The 21868-nt window shown below is 41.8% G+C and overlaps 1 protein-coding gene across 2 annotated transcripts; it reads right to left on the bottom strand.

Annotated features, from left to right (window-relative positions):
* Positions 1 to 1465: 1465 nt before the first annotated feature.
* On the bottom strand, positions 1466 to 10454 carry ndfip2 (Nedd4 family interacting protein 2). Of its 2 annotated transcripts, none has more exons than XM_019873856.1 (8): positions 10239 to 10454; positions 7139 to 7340; positions 5473 to 5591; positions 5274 to 5361; positions 4314 to 4438; positions 4181 to 4247; positions 3951 to 4058; positions 1466 to 3041 (listed from the first exon to the last, which is right to left on the bottom strand). In XM_019873856.1, exons 1-7 carry the CDS (start codon positions 10263 to 10265, stop codon positions 3955 to 3957), a joined length of 732 nt encoding a protein of 243 aa, XP_019729415.1. In that variant the 5' UTR covers positions 10266 to 10454; the 3' UTR covers positions 1466 to 3041; positions 3951 to 3954. The 2 variants fall into 2 exon arrangements, with proteins under 2 accessions (XP_019729415.1, XP_019729414.1); XM_019873855.1 differs by having other exon boundaries at positions 5461 to 5591; positions 10239 to 10453.
* Positions 10455 to 21868: the final 11414 nt, after the last annotated feature.

Genomic DNA, 21868 nt, shown 5'->3' with positions numbered 1-21868 from the left:
GGGAAAATTGTTCGGTAATGTAACCTCTTCAGGAACATAAATATGAAAGACGTAAATGTTTATCCAGTCTTGTTTAACTTAGATTTCGTTCCAAAAGACAGGCTTTGTTATCAGAAATCACCCCTCCTCCTCCCGAGTCCTCACAAATAAAATATGAAATCTCGGGTTTGCTTCGGGCTCGGGCCTGAATATCAAGTTAAGTGATCGGGCTCATGCACCCATTGTGGCTTCCGTTCTCGCCGAAATTTCGCAATCTCAGAGATATGGCAAAGACATGAATGGCGAAGCCATGAGAATGCCAGGCGAGGGTATTACTGTTGTGGCGACGCCACTTGAGCTCGTCCGCTGCTCTCTACTGTGCGTGCGTCAGCGCGAACATGTACGCAAGCGCGTCTTTTGATTTCAACCAATAAGCGCCGACGCAGCGACGTCACACACCCGACGTCACACACGACAACAGCTATAAACTAAGCTAGCCGAGACGACACTCGAAGTCGGACGGACACGTTTTTCTGCCAATCTGTGTGTTTCCCTTTTTGTCCAAATATATTTTTTACGACAACTGTCTTGTCCACGGTGTCTTTTATTCGTCCCACTGGGGTTTAGCAAATGTGTTGATAAAGAGACGAAAATCTCTACTGTTACTAGTGTTAGTGTCTCAACATGGCTACGCTCGTGAAAGCAAAACAACGAACTCAAACGCGTCTTCGTTCAATGTTGTCAACTAATATCCGGATTAATTTTAGGCAAATTTTCCGCAATTCTCCGGAGAGATTTTCATAAAAATGTGAAAAAGCCGGAATTCCGGGAAAATCCGGAGGACTTTCATCTCTGGTTTAGGAACATTTGTGAACATTGCCGAGCTTGCAAATTCATAAAACTTGACTCTCTAGTTCTGAAGTGATACTTGTGGCAAGAGTTGCATTTGCACAGTCCTGTTTCTTGCCTAATTTGACAATGATGTAATATTTCAAAAATAAATGCATCCAATTATGAGGTACTCCAATACTTGTATATTTTCTTCACTATATACTTAAGTTATTGGGGTGGCCTACTTTTCACTTGAGTCATTATTCTAGAATCTCGACAGTAATTCCAATTTCCAACAAGCCAGTCTCGTCCAAAGACAGATGGGAAGGGCCCCAATTCACCCATGACCCAAGTGACGATAAGCGGTAGAGAAAATAAACACGTTGATTTCCATAACGTTCTGCTGACGGTATTTGGCACATTGGCCAAGCAAGATCCAGTTCAAATTTGGTGCATAGTGAGGAATTTCTCTACATTCAAAATGGCAATATCAGTACTTCATTCACAGTAAATCAGGAAATCACAAATGAAGAGCACTGAACATTTTCCCATTATGAATTTATTGGCGATGGGAGCTTTTTTTTTTTTGTGCTATGGAAACAATGCCTCAATCAAGGATCGACACCCACACTGGGAGAGAAATAAACATTCTTGCTTTGTTTTCAAACTTTATTGGCATTTTCCAATACATCAATTAATTCCAGTTACAATAAATGACAAGTTATATTTGCTAAAGCAACAACAAAATGAGTGCTATTTAATTTCATTTGTTCTTTGTACTGGTTCATGGCTTTGTAAATAAACGGTGGACTCCTGATATCCCTGCTAATCATTCAAGCACATAAATCATGCAGCAAATTTGGATATCGCTGAAAAAGGCTGAGGGCGGAAAAAGGCGATTATAAGTTTGGCAATACTTAAAGAGTCACAGTTCAGATGAGAAAAGAAAGAGAAAAGAATCTGTGTGAAAAGTAAAAAGTGCAAAAGAAAATGGAAAAAACAAAACAGCAGTATTTCACATAATTAAGAATTCAAGTTGAAAAACATGGAAAGCAGTTCTAATTTTTCAACTGCTCCACCACCACATCAATTTAAGCAGACTCAAATTACACTGTACAGAAATTCAAAGTGCAAATATGAATTGGTATTAAGCTGGTATTTACATTTGATTTTCAGGTTGATGTTGACTTTGTCCAGACAGGCTCAGCTCATCACTTGCTCTCAACACACTGAGCAATGGCATCAGATTTTTTTTTCTCTTTTTTTTTTTTTTTTTTTTAAAGTACAAACTAGCAAATAGTAGGTGTTCATGTCATTTGGTTTGTTCCCATTGCCACAAAAACTTCCTTGAAAAGAAAGGACAGACATTTATAGTAATAATACTACAGAGCAATATCCGTGTTAAATGCATGGCCAGTGAAATTTTTAGTTGTATTGCCAACCTTCCGCATCAATCATGACCATAACTTCATAATCCACAACTATTATTGTAGGTAACTAAATTGCATAGGACTTGTAAAACTTTCTTGCTTTCTGGCCATGTCTAACAAGTACTCCTGAAGCACAATATGGCTCAGAAGCTTTTTAGTTTCATTTTTTTCCCCTCAATGCTTGATGATCACCCGTGAGAACACCCACGACCAGAGCTGATGGTCAGATCTTTTTTCTTTTTATTCGTGTCAGAAATGACAGCAGTGAGAGTAGCCCTCCTCCAGTTTAATTGCCTGGCTGGTGCTGCATAGGGCAGGAATAAAATCCTGAAATTCATCCTGTTAACCATTACATGCTAAAATGCTATTTTGTTCACCTAAGATCAAAAGGACTCGGGTCAAATTCAACTGTCTGATGCCAAAAATCTGATTAATGTTCAGTCTTCCATGGTAAACCACCACGGGATATGTAACCTGCTCCTACATGCACATTTATGAATAGCCCAAAATTGACCGACGTGAAAGTGACTAAGATGTTAAGGATGTAGGCAGTGCCACTGCAAGTGACAGTGCTACATCCTGGATGGAGTAAGACTTGATCAGAATAGTTCATTGGCTGGCCGGCACAACTACAATCTACATCTATTTGCTATGCATTTCAACTGTACCTGCCTCTGTACATTTACTTTACTGCCCTTCTTCCTCTTCACTGCAACAATGGCCTGGCAGGTCATTCGAGGGTGGGGGTGGGTGGTGGTTGTAGGATTTCTCAATGGAAGGGAATGGCGATGGGGCGGAACCCTGCGGAGAATCACCAAAAAAATCATGAGGGCCCACGGTAGCAGGTAGCTCAGTCATGGCAAGCCTGTGGGATGGGGGGAATAGGGATATTATAAACTTCTACTACAGCAGTCCCGCGCATACTCGCAGTATGACATCCGTGGATTTACCTGTTTTTTGTTTTGTTTTTGTTTTTTGGGGCAACAAACCCCCACTTTTCATGGACAATGTATATTGAAGGTTAATTTTGTGGGTTCTTTTTTTTTTTTTTTTTAAAAGAGTTTCCAGGCTTGGTCAAAAAATAAAAAGAAATACATTCCCAATGCATTTCAATGGCCGTCAATTGGACGTGCACTTTTGCTATTCGTGGCCCAGCTTGTTATCCCCGAGAATAGCGGGGGTCCACTGTACAGTGTTAAGTTGGAATATCACCAGTCACCACTAGATGGCAGACATTGCTTAGTTGCACGTTAAAAGGGCACATCTTAAACAACGACCTTAGTAAGCCAAATATTTTTTTTGCCGATTTAGAATGACTTCTAAAATAGTACCTGAATAATATAATTTCTGTGCCTTCGTTGAATGGTCATTTTTATGCTTGCCAACCCTTTGCATTGTTGGGGAATCACAGTTTGTGGTTATTTTTTGATTGTCATTATTTTTTTTGTTTGTTCAAACCCTTTGTTGTTGGAAGGCTAGGTCTTTGATTCATGAATAGCGAAATGTATTATGACAAATATTATATGCAGATACTGTGACGGCCATTGTTTTATAAAAAAACAGAAAAAAAAACCCAGCCATGTGCATGTTTTGTCCATATTTAAAATGGCATCTTTGTCATATAAAGCTGCCTAAAAAGCATGTGTCCCATGTGGCCCCGCAGTAATTGTGACCCCACCCTTCAGTTAGACTAATTTGATTTTCTTTTACCTTGTTAATACAGGAAGAAGAGGCGTGTTCTGTGTGAGGAGGCCATGTTCTCAGTCATATTGCGGACCTTTAGGTAGTTGACAAAACCCCTGAAGAACAGCAAGAGACCTGAAAAGGAGAGGGCAATTAGGGTGCCAGCAGACCTTTCAAATAACAATGGGTAGGACGGATTGGTTTTAAGTAAACCAAGTATATGGAATAGCCATCCAAAGTGAATTGTCAGAACTTACCGAGCAGCAGGAAGATCCACCACAGCCAGTACTGACCATTGAAGTAACCAGTGAAGTAGTCAGAGAACTGGAAAAGAAAAATGCAAAATATTTATGTAGACCACAACAAGTTTGGGGTAACATCATCACATACCCTGACAATGAGAATCCACTTGATGAGGGAGAGGCCAAAGCCACAGATGGCGCCGTAGCGCCCTGCAATGGTGTTGGTCAAACAGAAGGACAAACAGAAGCCAATCCAGTTAAACAAGAAGGCCACTAGGGAGACAAAAACAAAAGGATGAGGTGAGCTGAGCAAAAACCTGCAAGATGAACCAAAAACAATCTGACTTGAGATTTGACATGTCGAGCTTTTTTCTTCACAAATACAAGTAACACCATCTAAACCAGTGGTTCTTAACCTTGTTAGTGGTACCAAACCCAACCAGTTCATATGCACATTCACCGAACCCTTCATTCGTGAAAAATAAATATATGATTTTTTTACAAATTCAAGACATTAAAAAACACATTTATTAAAAACAGAAAAAAGTCAATAAAATTACATAGCATAAGTATAGTTTTTTCCCAATTGTATGACCTACTATCACGACAGTCACATGGTGACAACGGAGCGAACAAAATTTCCCGCAGCACTGATTGGACAAGCAATGTCATGTGATCATCTGCAGCCAGCGATGGCCAAGCGGGCGTGTCATAACTAATTGACATCTTGAGTCGGGTATGTTTTAACCTTCATGGCAGCGGCTCCGTCAAACCCCTGAGACCGATTCACCGAACCCCTAGGGTTCGATCGAACCCCGGTTAAGAACCGCTGATCTAAACTGCTGAAAGTCCTCTTAAGTCTTCAGAAATAGGAAATTAAAGAGAGAGGCTCATGAGTAGTTTTAAACACAGCAGGGCGTTGGCCCTGTGGGGCATCATGGTGTTGCAAATTCATTTAACCACGAAATGAAATTTAAGAACAACTTCACAATGTTCCCAATGTCATCTGAACTATAAAACACATAATTATGTTTGCTGCTATATGCTACGTTATGGTACTTAACAATTTTTCTCCTCACGTTTAAGGATTTTTTTCCCTCTCACTTACTAAAAAAGGCCAGCATGAAGATTCCATCATTCCCAACTCGCAGCTGGTCAGCATCGTTGAAATCATCTCTGGGAAGAAATTCATCCTCCTGATGGTGATTCATGTACAGATAATTATGAGAAAAACACAGTAACAAATGCAACGAAACATTTGTGGAAAGAAAACAAGCACTAAAATGGATTCGCACCCGTGAAATCACCTCCACAGTGGAAGCAGCCAAGGCGGCGGCTTTTGCTTTTTCCGCCTCATCATATGTGGGCAACGAAGTGGCCACACTATAAGGTGGTGGCACTGGGAAGTCACTTTGGAAACTCGTCTCTGTCGTAAAATAGTTTAAGAGGAGAGATTAAAGTACACAGGCCATGTTATGGTGACACTATAACGGAAACCAGCAATCAGTCTACAGAGATTTCAACAACAAAACAACCAATGGGGCTACATGAACCCCACTACAGGAACATTTTGAAAAACTTTTCAATTTATCGTGGCCCTTTGTCTCCACCAAAACGGTTTACCCAGGTAAAGAGATTCCCAGGGGCTTTCTAAGCACCTTTGACCCACTCGGCTCTTTCTGGGCAGAGCTGGAACTTTTAAATGGGCGGGCTGCATTGATAAATGCTGGTTGAACTTGTTGGTGTGTTGTTTGGGCAACATTAGCTAACTCCTAAATTCTAGTCTGCAGTATTGACAAGCGGTCCTGGCAAGTCTCAATATTTTAAGAATGGAAGAAAAGTGAACGGATTGGATGACATCCAGTGCAACTTTGAATCTGTGACAGGGAACAACCACGTACCAGCTCATTTCAGCTGAGCTAGGTAAGCTACACAATGTTCACATAGCAAAACAAGTGAGTGGGTCACAAACAGCCACAGTGGAAATGAGCATCGAGTGAGCAAATGGTACGACCAACGAGAGACCACGGGTCAGTCTAGGGGCAACAAAGCAATGGATTCTGCAATGGCACTGTTCCACGAAATGCTCACAATATTATTCGGCATTATTTCCATTGAGTTTGTTTCAATTTGTAGCCATTTCCATCAAAAACACAAACAGTGTGCGCACGTGTTTTAATGACCAAACCGCACTGAAAATTTTAATCTTTTTCAAGTCTCCTCACCTAAGTATTCACAAAACAGGATAGAGGATTTCTTTATGGAAAGTTTATCCACCTTTGGGAGCCACTGTAATATTCAGTTTAAATGTAAACATTGTGTTTACATACAGGGGAAAAATGTTACCTTAATAATGAAGTATTGAATGTTGAATGAATTGCACTTATATAATTACGCTGGCAAAACATGTTAAAAAGACAACTGTTAATGTTATAATGCAAACGTAATGCTTACATCACAGACCCATATAATCCTATCGTAAACTCTGACCTTATTTTTTTACTTGGATTTTCATTTACAGCTGTTCTGGAGGGACATTTTGAGACAGTTTCAGGTAAAGGTATTGTGAGCTGTCCATCATATGACACACAGAACTTCAGAGTCTCCTGCAACGCCACAGCCGCCCTGGTAAATTTCATTCATGTTGATGTGTGCCCTTTTAAACACTAGATGAAGATGTACAAAAATACACAAGCTGCAAAAGTCACTAAAGGTCACTGTCTGAATCATTTTCTGGTAACTGCATTGACGTTTAATAGCCATAGGGTGGCAGTCATGTGCAGTGTAATACAGTAGCACAATGCCTCCCCCTGAAACGTCATCAGTCTCATTCGTGTTTCCTGCCCTGCACTACCTGACCTTGGCAATGCAAACTAGCTGGGCCACAGGAACTGCGTATTAACAGGAATTTATATAACCAGGAAATCAATGCAACTGGGCTTGTTGGTGGAAAAGGGGCGATACAGTACAAACCTTGCACCGCGGCAGTTGCACCCAGGTCAATATGGGCATAAGGGGGCGGAGGTGCATCTGCCCCCCCAGCTTCTGCTGGTGGAGGGGCAGGTAGCACGCTGCTCTGTGTCTGGCTTTGGCCCTGCGACGGTCCAGCCTGGGGGGTGGCACAGGGCTGCTGCTCACTGCCGGAGGCCTCAGAGGAGTCATCCTCGTTATGCAGCTGAAAGTTAAGACAATAGGACACACTGAGAACACCATCCTACCCACAAGGGATGTCCTTGAGCCTGGCACAGTATTGGAAGGAACCAAAGGAAGAAACCATTATTTGTTTTGTTTTTACAGGAAGCCCTCAGTAATTCCACGGTCTGGTATTTAAATTATGTACAGCTGACAAAGGTGACCAACATGAGGACAACAAGTGTGACAGGATGGCTGAACTCTGTTGATATGGAAAACTCAAATAAACCAAAAAAGTCACAACAGTGTTTAACAGATCAATCAAACAAACTTTGACATAAGCCTCTTGACATGAGTGCATCTTTGAACGAACGGATCCTACAGGTTTCTTCAAGTTTAAGACCTTTAATACCTATTTAAGACCATTTCTTTTACACTTAATACCCATTTCATAGCCATAACGGCAAAGAACAGCAAAATCTATCAATATGTTAGTTCTCGAACATAGAAATGTGCAATATTCGCCGAATGTATGAATGCAGCATATTGAGTAGGCTACTCACACAACACTACCACAGCGCAGACACACACCACAGACAATGGGCCAAGTACAGGTGTGGTGCCTAGGTGCGACTGTGAGCGTGAATGGTTATTTGTCTATGTATGGCCTGCGATTAGCTGGCAAACAGTTCAGGGTGTATCCCGACTGGTGCTCGAAGACAGCTGGGATAGGCTCCAGCATGCCTGTGACCCTTGTGAGGATAAGTGGATCAGATCATGGATGGATGGATGGATATATGTGTGTGTGTGTGTGTGTGTGTGTGTGTGTGTGTATATATATATGTATATATAAAAAGTAATCCCTTGTTTATCGCGGTTAATGGGGACCAAAACCACCCGCGATAAGCGAAAATCCGCGAAGTAGCGACCAATTAACATAAACAGGTAAAAAAAAAATATATATTTTTTTTAAGTCCGCAAAAAGTGCGCGAGAACCTGCAAAACAACAGCGAGTCACATAGAGCAACATATACAGTACTGTACTCCATGTATATTAAAAATATGTTTAATATATAATATGTTTGAAAAAATCCGCGATGCACTGAACCCGTGATAAACGAACCGCGAAGTAGCGAGGGATCACTGTGTATATATATATATATATATATATATTATACAAACACACACACACACAAGGAGATGTATCCTGGGATGAGTTCAATATCTTTATGATATTGAACTCAAGATATGTACATTCAAGATATTAATATGGAAATGAGGACGATATCAGGCCCCACTTGTGTTGCATGTAAATCTCAGTTCTACCAACCACAAACGTAACAAAAAACGGTGGCGGTTTATTGGTGATTGGAACAGATTTTGGAGTTAAGCAACCCCCTTAACACCACCGGACTCTGGTGACAAGGATGCTGATCTACGAACCATCTTTTTAGAAGCCATAATGAAAACCGTGGAGATTAAAATCAATTATAAATGGCAGCTGGTCAAGGCGCACATATTATATAAATCCTCAAAGCTTCATCACGAGCCTACTTCGGTTCCCAAACAACATGTGGGTCTGCCTTTGACAACAGTACTGTACTTGAAACGTGACAATTGTTTTGAACTACTCACTGAATAAGGCTCACGCGTTTCCACATTTGTCTCTCTATCAACACAAATACACTCAGTCAGTTTTTAAACAATTCAACTCAATTTTCAAGCACTTTAACAAAAACCGCAGCTGTAACAAAGGGCTATTCAAAACGTAAGTCAACAATCAAAATAGTATGTACAGGTGCAGAGTTTTATTACCGTGTTGCACTTGTTGTGTGAGGCTACTATTCGATGAGAGAGAGGAGCAAGATTACAGTCTCCAACGACCAGTATGAGGGCACCGGGATTACAGATGTCAAGGACCAGGATACTGAAATAATAATCTCAAAATCACACCGTACATGACGTCATTCACGGTTGCTACAAGATGGGTTGGCATGTAAACAAACAACTGCGGTTTTCTACCAGCTGGGGGGTTTTGGCAGTTGGCAAGGATTGTTTTAACTCCCCTGTCCGATTTAGTCCTCTCTACAGTTTCACTTTATTTTAGCGCCAGCTCTCATCCATCTCTCCATGTCGACTTCCCCGGATGCATGCTCGGCCAAATGGATATTGGCGGTGAAGCTTCCTGCGGTATTAGGCCTGTGAAGAGGCAAACGTCCAATAACGCTGATATTCTCTGGTCAATAAAATACCACGAACAAAAGGCTGCCCAGCCTAACAGGGGAGAACATAATTTAGCTGCTGTACCAGGCTGCTGGTAAAGACTCACACAAGTTCCCCTCGGCCAAAAACAGCCCAAAACGGGTTAGCAGGGCACACAACGATCTGAATCACGTATCTAACAAACCACACCATAGAAGCTGTTGTAGTTAAACAGTAAGAGCTCATATCACCGTGTTGTGTAACTGGAACCAACCCCCGCTTCAAGCTGGCGAAGGCAGGCTTCTTACGACATGGGCATTGGGCAACCATGTTTAAATACGACCTAGTAGGTATCATTGGCACCCGCCGATGAAACGTGTCTTTCCATCACATCTGTAATCTAGACGCCGTCCAGAGAAATAAAGGCGTTGGCACTTTCAATAACAACAACAAACTGCAAAATACTAAGAACGCAGGTGAACCAGTGTGTTGTTGGCAGAACCAATTTGCTACGGTTAGCCTAGCATACGCGGAAGTGTTCACCTTACTGGTTGTAACAAACGCGCAACGGAATTCGAGAAACCTTTCTTTCTAACAGCGCCAAACCAGATTGGACATCGGAAAGAACTACATATAAGGCGTCCTAATTAAATGGTAGAACTTGGTGGCAGGGCCCCGTTGGTTTACTGTGGTTGGTCATGTAGGCCAAATACCACAACATTAAACACTCAGTACTTACCACTTGGTATCGACTTGTTGGGTCCATCCTGAAAATATACAACTGCCGAGCAAGCCAGTCAAGAGAGTTCCGAATTTGTCCCGTTTACAAAACAGAAAATTCTTTATCTCACAAACAACTAAAACTATACTAAAACCGTCGGCATAAGAAATGGCCGCAGTTTACAGAACAGTCGCTTCGTTGTTGCTTAAAAAAAAAATTGTCGATAGTGTCAAGTTCGTATTAAAGTCGAACATTTCCGCCCGAACATTTAAAAATGCACTTCCCGGGCAGTTTTAAAGACTTCCATTGAAACATTCACGTACTGACAGAAACGTGGGTGAATATATTTTTGTCGTTTTTCTCGTGTATAAAGTATTTTGAATCAAATTGAGTTTAGTTTGAGACTCGTACGCATTTTATTTTGCAATCTACAAGCCGCATTTCCGATATTATCTCGTGCTTCTTATTTCCGGAAGGCCGAGTGATTGGATGAACCAGATGACGCACATACAAATCGAAAAATGAATGGTTAACCACAATGTTTTTCCATTCCATGTAGAAATCTTTTGAGCTTTGGTAGTACAGTACCTGAAAAGAGGAACTACTCCTCAACGTAACATTAACAATTTTCGGTCAATTAAAAAAAGCTAATTTCTTACGTTTAGTTTCCCCAACATATTAACTCTGAACTTTATTTCCTTATTAACCAAGCACTAAATATATTCGTTCATTGTAGTTTTATGTGCTGAGCACAGGAAGAAATTACGGAAGGTTTTAATTCAGCAAAATTGGGTGTTTGTCGCGTTAAGTCTTCTGTGCGGTGTTCTTCACCCAAAACATCAAATATGATTCAGTTTACAAGACCCTGTTCCGTTTACTGCTTATTTACAAATTACAGAACCCGGCTTTTAAATTCAACCAGCCATTTATTGAGACAAAGTGATGCCATGTAAATGAACAAAAGCAATTAAATATACCCTACAGTTGACCCCATTATGAAAGTAAATAAATACAATATAAAGGTGAAACAAGTCTTCATTAATAAAGATGCTTCACACTTTTTGGCCCTTAAAGTCAATTAGTCGGACCCAGTACACGACAAAAAAAAAAAAAAAAAGTTCACATCACTTCACGATAGATATCACACCTTTATTCAGTTCATATTATTCCGCAGTAAGAAAGAGGAAATGACGATAACACCAAAACCACAAACTTTCATAAACTACTCACACGTACACACACTTGGAAGCAGACATGTTGGAAAAAGCGTAGCCAATATGCAGTAATCATGTTTTGCATCAGAGACCAATCTAAGAAGAGAAAGCGGACCCATGTCTGGTACGAAACGGATAGATGATGAGAAGACCTAAATGAGATATCTCCACACGTCTATCCATCGATCTAGCTAGCTAGCTTCCAATTGTGAATGTGGGGCCGAGAGCCATGTGTTCTGTAGATAACTTTAATGTCCAGCAGAGGGCAGACACGATTAGATTATAATTTGAGGAACATTTTCATATGCAGTACTTCACGATGATTTCGAAAGTAATTGATACATTTATTGTGGTGGTCACAACACCATATTGTATACAATATAGTGTTTTCTATAAAACGTTGCTGACACTAATCTGAATCTCCCCATGATGTTCAAAACACAAGAGAGTATCGAAGCTGAGTGTTTTAATAAATGTTATTAATTTGCAATTTGAACATGCTTGTGTGATTCCTTGCCAACAGACAGCTGTTCTGGCACTTACCCGTGTGATTTATTTTGACTTGGGTGCACGGATGTGGTTTAGTAAATCATATAAGTGTTCTCTCCAGGGACCGAGACAGCTGGGCGTCCTTGCATGCGGAAAGATGCTGTCATGTTAATTTCTACATAACGCTAATCATGTTTGTGTGTGGTTGCTCATATGACTATATGCAAGATCATCCTTATTTTAAGTTTTCCTTTTGTGCAGTTGCACCGAGCAAACAAGCAGCTGTTTCTAGATCACACCGGGTCAAACGAAGACTGCAAACAACATTTAGTTTCAATGTGTAATGATTGTTTCTGAAAAAAAGCTGATCATGGCAGCAAAAAGGATTGATCCAATTCCAGTAAACACAAATTACGAAATAAATGACGTAATGAAACAGCCGAGTGATGGACTTTATGGTAATCTGAGCATGGCCGCTGTTGTGTATTACTCAACAGATCATGAAAACAAAAGTGAATAATGTAAAAGTGTACAGAAAAGTCAAGATTTTCCCCATGGTACCCAAGACCGGGTGTTTGATGCTGAAACACTTTCTTTCCCTCGGCATCCCGCCTCTCTCTCCCACGCTCCCGCCATCACTTGCCTGCTGCTGATGAATTAAAAGAAAGTATGTCATTTGGCAGCCATGCGGGGAGGAAGGAGGAAGACATCAGAAAGAATTCATTCCGTGAGTTTCTCCAACATGGGCCCGGGCTCGGCTGCTTTGTGGCTTTTGTGGTTTGCATGCGGTTATTTGGGTCAGTTATTGGGGGCAGCTCTGTTCACCAAGCAGTTTTAACCCAGCTTGACAAAAACTGTACAAGTACAATGGCGATGTTTCACATGCCTGCATTCATATTCGGAAAATCTCAGCTTCAGTGTTAGGTGCTTTGTTTTTAACGAGAGACACTCAACACTTCTGCTGCAAGCAGCTGCTGTTGCTATGCGACTCCACTCTGAGTGAAGCATCACTAAAGCTTAATGGCAGCACCGGTCTTTCTGCTGGCACCTGAGAGTTTTTACATGTGAATCTGGGCCATAATGTCTTTTGCGGACTATGCTGCACCTCATTATCTTGTTTGCCATTCTCAACATAATAAGTAGGACTGTACACGAATCGGTGGAGACTCGAATAGAGACACGAATAGACCATTAAAGCAAACGCCAAATCAGAATTTTTGGAAGTGGTCATAACGGGTCCCAGCGTGTATGTTTGAGCGGCGACGCTCAGATCTTAGTATCTATATTGTTGCAGAATGAGTCAGGCCAAGCGGCGAGCAAGCAACAAACTCTTTAATGAGAACAAAAAGGGAATACCGTTGGCCGTAACCACACCAAAAGCAAGGCTAACTGATAAGTAGCTTCATCATTTCTCCATTCTTTCTTCCCCAACCTCGGTCTTTGCTCTCGTTAGCTTTGCGACCAGCCCAGATCAGAGGAAGCCACAGAACTTCCTACAGTGCGAATGTGGGGGAGCGCATGTTGCGTGTGAAAGCATGCTGCATTCAAATGAACATAAAATTCAACTGTTAAGCAGTCAGGCAATAAAGCCTGACCAAGCAGTTTACCAATTCCTTTGTTTACTCGCTGTTGGGCTTTCACGACATCCTAGCAAGGGAGATGAAATACAAAAATACTCACGTGAGATGAGCGCTACCTGGAGTTAAAATTGGTTCACAAGAACACTCGGGGTTCTGCCATTGTCCAGTATACTGCAAGGTATCCTGGAGGTTAAAATTAAGTTATTTTAAACAAAAAAGGAAAACCTTTCAGTAGGTTGATGTGGCTAGGTTAGCGCATTGGTGTAGACTAGAGCGTAGACTCCCTGATGCTTAGCAAGTCTTCTCTCGAGTAAGTAAGCGGCGTAGGGTCATCAGAAACAAACAAAAATGACAAAAATAAAGACAATACCAGGGAGCAAGTCACCGAGGCAGCTACTCCTGCGGCCCCCATCTCCAAATAACCATAGGCAGACATGAATATTATCTCCTATAAGGCATAGATTTTGGTGGCCGGAGCTTGGCAAGGATGTTCTGCCTGCACATGCCTCACACAAGCTACCGGCGGGTCTTCTTCAACCATTACCGGTTGCACCTCGACCATGGTCCCACATCATCACTGGTCTCTCTCCTCCTAAAGACAAATCCGTTGTTTTTACCATTTCGGACCGCTTCTCGAAACAGGCCCACTTCATCGCGCTACACAAGCTTCCATCTGATTTGGATCCACCAACCTTCTCATTAATCACATCTTCCGCCTCCATGGGATTCTGATGGACCTAGTGTCCGATCAGTGTCCACAAGTTATCTCCAAGGTTTGGAAGCGGTTCTCTCAAGCCACGGGAGCCACTGCAACCCTATCATCTGGTTTCCACCCACAGTCCAACGGGCAGACCGAACGGATGAATCAGAACCTGGAGGCGGCTCTACGATGCGTGTGTCCCCAATGTCCTTGTCTTGGGGAGCCCATCTACCCTGGGTGGAGTCCGTGCACAACACCCTCGTCTCATCAGCCAGAGATCAGTCTACGCTCATGTCGGCCTATGGTTATCAGCCTCCGTTATTCCCATCTCAGGAGGGGCAAGTGGAGATCCCTTTTGTGCAGCTCCACCTGATACGGGCCGATCAAGTCTGGAGGGAGACTGGACTGTACACGAATCGGTGGAGACTCGAATAGAGACACGAATAGACCATTAAAGCAAACGCCAAATCAGAATTTTTGGAAGTGGTCATAACGGGTCCCAGCGTGTATGTTTGAGCGGCGACGCTCAGATCTTAGTATCTATATTGTTGCAGAATGAGTCAGGCCAAGCGGCGAGCAAGCAACAAACTCTTTAATGAGAACAAAAAGGGAATACCGTTGGCCGTAACCACACCAAAAGCAAGGCTAACTGATAAGTAGCTTCATCATTTCTCCATTCTTTCTTCCCCAACCTCGGTCTTTGCTCTCATTAGCTTTGCGACCAGCCCAGATCAGAGGAAGCCACAGAACTTCCTACAGTGCGAATGTGGGGGAGCGCATGTTGCGTGTGAAAGCATGCTGCATTCAAATGAACATAAAATTCAACTGTTAAGCAGTCAGGCAATAAAGCCTGACCAAGCAGTTTACCAATTCCTTTGTTTACTCGCTGTTGGGCTTTCACGACATCCTAGCAAGGGAGATGAAATACAAAAATACTCACGTGAGATGAGCGCTACCTGGAGTTAAAATTGGTTCACAAGAACACTCGGGGTTCTGCCATTGTCCAGTATACTGCAAGGTATCCTGGAGGTTAAAATTAAGTTATTTTAAACAAAAAAGGAAAACCTTTCAGTAGGTTGATGTGGCTAGGTTAGCGCATTGGTGTAGACTAGAGCGTAGACTCCCTGATGCTTAGCAAGTCTTCTCTCGAGTAAGTAAGCGGCGTAGGGTCATCAGAAACAAACAAAAATGACAAAAATAAAGACAATACCAGGGAGCAAGTCACCGAGGCAGCTACTCCTGCGGCCCCCATCTCCAAATAACCATAGGCAGACATGAATATTATCTCCTATAAGGCATAGATTTTGGTGGCCGGAGCTTGGCAAGGATGTTCTGCCTGCACATGCCTCCCACAAGCTACCGGCGGGTCTTCTTCAACCATTACCGGTTGCACCTCGACCATGGTCCCACATCATCACTGGTCTCTCTCCTCCTAAAGACAAATCCGTTGTTTTTACCATTTCGGACCGCTTCTCGAAACAGGCCCACTTCATCGCGCTACACAAGCTTCCATCTGATTTGGATCCACCAACCTTCTCATTAATCACATCTTCCGCCTCCATGGGATTCTGATGGACCTAGTGTCCGATCAGTGTCCACAAGTTATCTCCAAGGTTTGGAAGCGGTTCTCTCAAGCCACGGGAGCCACTGCAACCCTATCATCTGGTTTCCACCCACAGTCCAACGGGCAGACCGAACGGATGAATCAGAACCTGGAGGCGGCTCTACGATGCGTGTGTCCCCAATGTCCTTGTCTTGGGGAGCCCATCTACCCTGGGTGGAGTCCGTGCACAACACCCTCGTCTCATCAGCCAGAGATCAGTCTACGCTCATGTCGGCCTATGGTTATCAGCCTCCGTTATTCCCATCTCAGGAGGGGCAAGTGGAGATCCCTTTTGTGCAGCTCCACCTGATACGGGCCGATCAAGTCTGGAGGGAGACTGTGGCAGTCCTGTCACGCAACGGGCAGATTGGGGACCGTCTACGACGCACCCCCCGCAGGACTATCAAGTGAGGCAAAAAGTGTGGTGCCGACACGGGATTTGCATCTGGCTGGTACTTCTCGCAAGTTGGGACAACACTTCACGGGACCTTTCTAGGTGAAAGCAGTGATCAATCCAGTTTCGGTCAAGCTTCGGCTGCCACCCATCATGAAGGTACACCCTGTATCCATGTACCTCTGCCCAAGCCTGTGGCATCCAGCCCTGTTTGTCTGCTTGTGTTGCGCTTGCGTGTGATGTAATAAGTACATTCTCGATGCTGTTTGGCTGGCGGCGACACACCACCATCCAAAAATTCGACACACCACCATCCAAAAATTCACATCGACAAAACATGGCAAAATGGGCAAAGGGGCAAACTTTTCAGTTCAAATACTTGAACTGCTTTGCCCGGTACACAATCGCATGTGACTGCACAAACCGCATTGAATACATACGGAAATGTGCTGCCAAAAATGCTCAGCTTGCATTTGGTCTGACAGCAGCACAAGATATTGGAAAGCAAGGTATACATAAAGTGTCATAACCAGGCAACAGGAACAGTGTTGAACAAATGAGGACTTAAGGTCCCAGAATCAAGATGGCGGACACCAGCAAAGGTTGTTGAGATGACCTCCATACAGAAGAGCGCAATACTGGGAACAGTTAAGCTCCTACTCAGAACCCTCTAGCTCCCAGGCCTCTGGTAGAGAACCCGAGCTTGAAGGAGGTGTAGGAGGAGTAGGTTACACATTCACAAGAGAGCTTTATTTTTGAAAACCTCGTGAAAATAGACTTGTGAGTGTCTCCAGTGCTGCAGGTAATTAAAGGTATTCTCTAATAGTCAGAACTTTGGCTTTGGTTATTTTAGATTATGAGATTTCAAAATTATGTCTGAAGAAAAAAAATCCCCTAAAACACACTCAAATAGTCATCTTAGGCTCATCAGATTTTTGGAACTAGCCACATTTGTACGTAGTATGAACTAATTTAAAGTGATGATAATAGCTTGAGAACAAATCGACATTGTTAAATGCTCAAAATATCTGAGATGTGAGAAACGCCACCTGTTCCCTAGGTCTCTGGAAGAAAGTCATGTAAGCGTGTGCTGATTCATTTTGACATCATAGAGAGCTATATATATTAAAAAAAAAAAAAGCTATATCCTGTATTTGTGCCATATTTTGCGATATTTTATCACTCCTGGCTTTGAAAAAGAGTTTGGGAAGATGATGTAACACAAGCATTTGCTTGATAAGTTGTGCAGAGAATGTATAATGGATGGAAGTTTGACTCTTCGATAGATACAGCCCTACATTCAACTCACGTTTTTTGTCATATTTTTATTGTTTAATAAAGTCCTTACTGCAATTTATTTCATACCTTGTAGTCTATACCGTATTTAGTTCTATATTTAGTCCCCAAATTGGGCCAAGACCCATCACTGAACTTTTTAGACCAGTCCCCCGACCCTGGACCCCCCTTTCTGAAACTGATACATTTGATTCAATAGGCTGATTGAAGCCACTCACAATGATATTCTCGAATGATTTGTTCACAGATGAACTGTGCAGTACAACCCTTTCATATATGATAAAAGAAGGGGAGATTAAAAATCTCACACATGCCCATTGGGAGTTGCATATTTGCATAAAAGAACGAAGGACAGGAAACGCCAAGCTCAGCATTTTCTGAAGTCATTTCCATGCATACATTGTGCGATATATTTTGGGTACATGCAAACAAAGCTAGGAAACTGTGTTCTTCACCCTTTGCTGTGCAAGCGGTTTAAAAATGATCCGGAGAGTATGGAGGTCAATTTCTCGCAATATCTTTGTAATAACAAAGATATTGCAAGAAGTCATAATTCAAAATTCACACTTGTAACTATTTTTCCCAAAAAGAGACAAGCAAAAATGACAACAATGGTTCTTATATTGGCAACATTCGTATTTCTTGCATGGTGGTGGGCGGCGGGCAAAGAGGATTTAGCCAATAATACCATACGCAAATCTACAGTTTCATATATTATAAGCATTGTGTGTATTATAAGACATCATTGTATGATTATACAGTACTGTCAATAATTTCATACTTCCCACTTTTTTGATAGATTTGGGAGTCCTGACTTGAAATGACTTTATGAGTTGGCGGTTGGTGAACAAAATTAATGTTATAAGATGCAATTCGCACTTCCTAATTGTAACAATACATACCATATCAAAACACAGCAATTTATTGAAACGAAACAATGCTTTTTTTTTTTCTAAATGCATTCAAAATAATATAGACAAAGTTTAGGTTGGCATGTTCATTGCTCATGTGGCCCCTGTGAAAACTCATCCCTGACAGTCGATGATTAAGGTACCATGCATGTTTCCGGAATACAGTATGGAACGAAACTGGAGTACCTGGAGAACACCCAGAGAGACACAATGAAAACATGCAATCGCCACTCATAAAGGCCAGAGTCCATATTCGAACCCATTACCTCTGCACTCTGAGGTGGATGTGCTTCCCAGACATCCGCCATGTCCCCGGGCCTCTAAGCAAACTTCTCTCCATCTTGGATAATTATTCTACTTCTTTCCATGACACTCTGCGGCAGCAAAGTAGCTCTTTCTCCAATGGACTTATCCAGCTTCGCTCCTGGAAACAATGGCTCAGATCATCTTTTTACACTGTTCTGCATTTACTTACATAACAATTCCCCTCTGGATCTGAGGAATATAATCCTGGACACTGCAGTAACGTACTGTGTACATTTTCACATGTGAAATTAATCAAAATTACTCAATGTGCAACATATACGTCGAATGTATATCACCAAGTTCTCTGCATGTTAAATGCATCCTGGTGTATTTCATTCATCAACATGTCATGAGTTCATTACATATTCACCAGTCGTGGGTGCGTCAGTAAATGTTGCTGTTTTGTCATTCGTCCACCCGTCCGTCATCATCAGTCCGTCATTATTTCAAGTCGACTAAATCTGTCATCGTCAGTCCGCCACTTCGTTATTGTGATTTTAACTGCGCTTCATCATTATTTTAGGACCATCAGATCTTCCACTTCTTTGTCTTCTTCTTCTTCTTCGGCGACATTGTGTCAGCGACAGCCAATTGGCAACGGGGACATACTCCTGACTAGGTCACATGCATTCGCAGTGCCGTCGTGAGAAGGGGAGCAACCGGCAGCCATTTTACGTTGCCAACCGCTAAGCTCGCCTAACTTGAATACAGTGATTTCTCTGCAGCATTTTCACATTATTTTCTGTCCCTATGGAGAAAATTCAACAATGTGGGGTATGCGGTTGAACCACTGAGTTTGGGATAAGTGCTACATGCACATTTCGTCAGTAAGAATGTGATTTGAGTTGGTTTTGGGAAATTATGGGTGTTGTGTCCTCCGGGCCAACGATGAAAAGGAACATCCAGACTGTTATCAGCACTAAATTTAAAAGTCAGTACAGGTGTATGTGATGTAATGGGAGTGTGTTAGTGCCCATAGTGATGCTGTCATCTGCTGCCAGCCAAGCAACGTCTTTTTCAGGAATGTCCTTGCTTATTTCAGCAAGACAATGCCAAGCCACATTCTGCTTGTGTTGGAACAGCATGGGTTCGCACTGTTGTAAAAGAACTTACGAAAGAGTACTAGACTAGCCTGCCTGCGGTCCATACCTGTCTCCCATTGAAAATGCGTGGCACATTCAGAAGCGCAAAATAGGACAACTGACATCCCAGATTGTTGAACAACTGTGGTCGTACATCAGGAAAAAATGGGAAAGAATTCCACCGCCAAAGCTTCAACAATTAATGTCCTCAGTTTCCGAATGCTTATTGAGCATTACTAAAAGAAAAAGGTGATGTAACATTATCATAAGCATGCTCCTGTTACAGCTTTTTTGGAACTGCTTGGATAGTGTTTATGCATGGCTGTGACATTTTTCCAATTATCATCAAAACAAGATTGTAACTTTAAGATATTGAATTGAGCTATTTAGAGATAGAAACCACCAGTTCCAAACTTTCGTGTGTAATTTCCATATCACAGTGTTTTGATGGTTTGGATTGTTGTTCAAAAGATAGGCAGTTTTAAATATGTTTGTTCTAAATTATTATTATTTTTTAAAATTCAATTAAAAAAAAAAAAGACACTTACTATGTTGAAACAATCTTTCCCTTTCTTCTTGCCCAGTCAAGCCAGTATTTTGAGGGAGCGGTTGAGGAGAGAAAAGACAGACTGGACTTCATATTTCATGTTGAGCCTGCTAACACAGTCATCACCCAAAGCAAGACTCTACAAACCTTGTCGTGAAGAAGGTGTTTGTGAACTAGATGGCACAAGCAGGAAGTGACTGACATGTAATCAACGTCATGCTTTATTTTGTTTTGTATGCTTGCAAGCCAACTGATTCCACGTCTTTATAGGATTGAAAAGATTTGTTTACTTTCTTTTCCGGTGAGCTGTGCTGTACATCAAGGGAGTAAGCATATACTGTATACGCATCACCCCAATAATTAAAGTTAGGTTTGGGACAGTTGGAAAATATATCGACAGACTGCCCTGGACAATATTATTTGTTTAAAGTTACAGAGATTACCCCAGACAGGAATAGCTTGGATCATGAGTGAAATGCTATCTGCCTCATATTTGACTACAAACACTGTTTTACTGTCATGGCTGTCTGTTTTAGTCTATTTCCTTTAAAAGAGGTAAGAGATTTTTGTTTTGTTTTGATATCGGTATTTGGATGTATAGTTCAATAAGCACACTTAAAAAAAACAAAACTGAAAGACATTACAATGTTTGCTGTGTGAGATCAATATTCAAGTGTGATTTTCAAGAGTATCTCCCTTCTACTGTCAGTTCACACATTTTAGGTTTTTGGTTTTGAGGGAGAAAGACAAACTTAACATTATCATGTTTTAAAGTTTCATTTCAGTATATGCTTGATTGACCTCGAACGGCATGTTCTCACAACTTGTACACAATGGAGCACACAGAAAAAAGGGCCAACTTGAGCTGAATAAAGCCAAGTCCTCATTAACTGCCAATGTCGGCAGGAAGGTTGAACTTAGGGAGGGCAGCATGATGTCTTCGGTTTGCAAAATCTACCCATTGAAGTAACGAGGTATCCGTTGTTTGTACCGAGAGATGTTTTGGCTTCTGAGGGGCGTATCGGTGGGCTGTTTTGAGAGGTGTGACATGTGAAGAAGGGAATGTTTTTCTGATATATCACTTGGATTTGCATACACAATCAATAAAAAGGCCGGCAGAGGTTGCAGGGGTCAGGTGTCAGTTGGTAAGCGCACACGGAGTGGCTTCGTAGAAAACTGCGCCTCCTGCCGGCAGAAAAGACAATTTCTTCCTGAGTCTGTTTGTTCAACTGTCCGAGTGAACATCTCTGACAGGTTTTAATAGATTTGTACCCTTAATTGATATTGGTACACGGGTATTTGTTGTTTTATGTCAACTTTCAGTGAGTGTCAAGCACACTCAAAAACAGAACATTTACAATGTATATCATTTATTTGATGATTTCACAAAATCATCCTTTGAAAAAGGGAGAGAAACATACAGAGATATACAAGATAAACCTAAGCCTAAATACATTTTGTGGCAGCACAGAACATTTCACATTTCATTATGGGACAAAGGCCATTCAACACCTGACTTTTTTTTC

This window comes from Hippocampus comes, unplaced genomic scaffold (assembly GCF_001891065.2).
Source record: "Hippocampus comes isolate QL1 unplaced genomic scaffold, H_comes_QL1_v1.1 scaffold445, whole genome shotgun sequence".
NCBI classification, from domain to species: Eukaryota; Metazoa; Chordata; class Actinopteri; order Syngnathiformes; family Syngnathidae; genus Hippocampus; species Hippocampus comes.
This window is presented reverse-complemented; position numbering and strand designations above follow the sequence as displayed.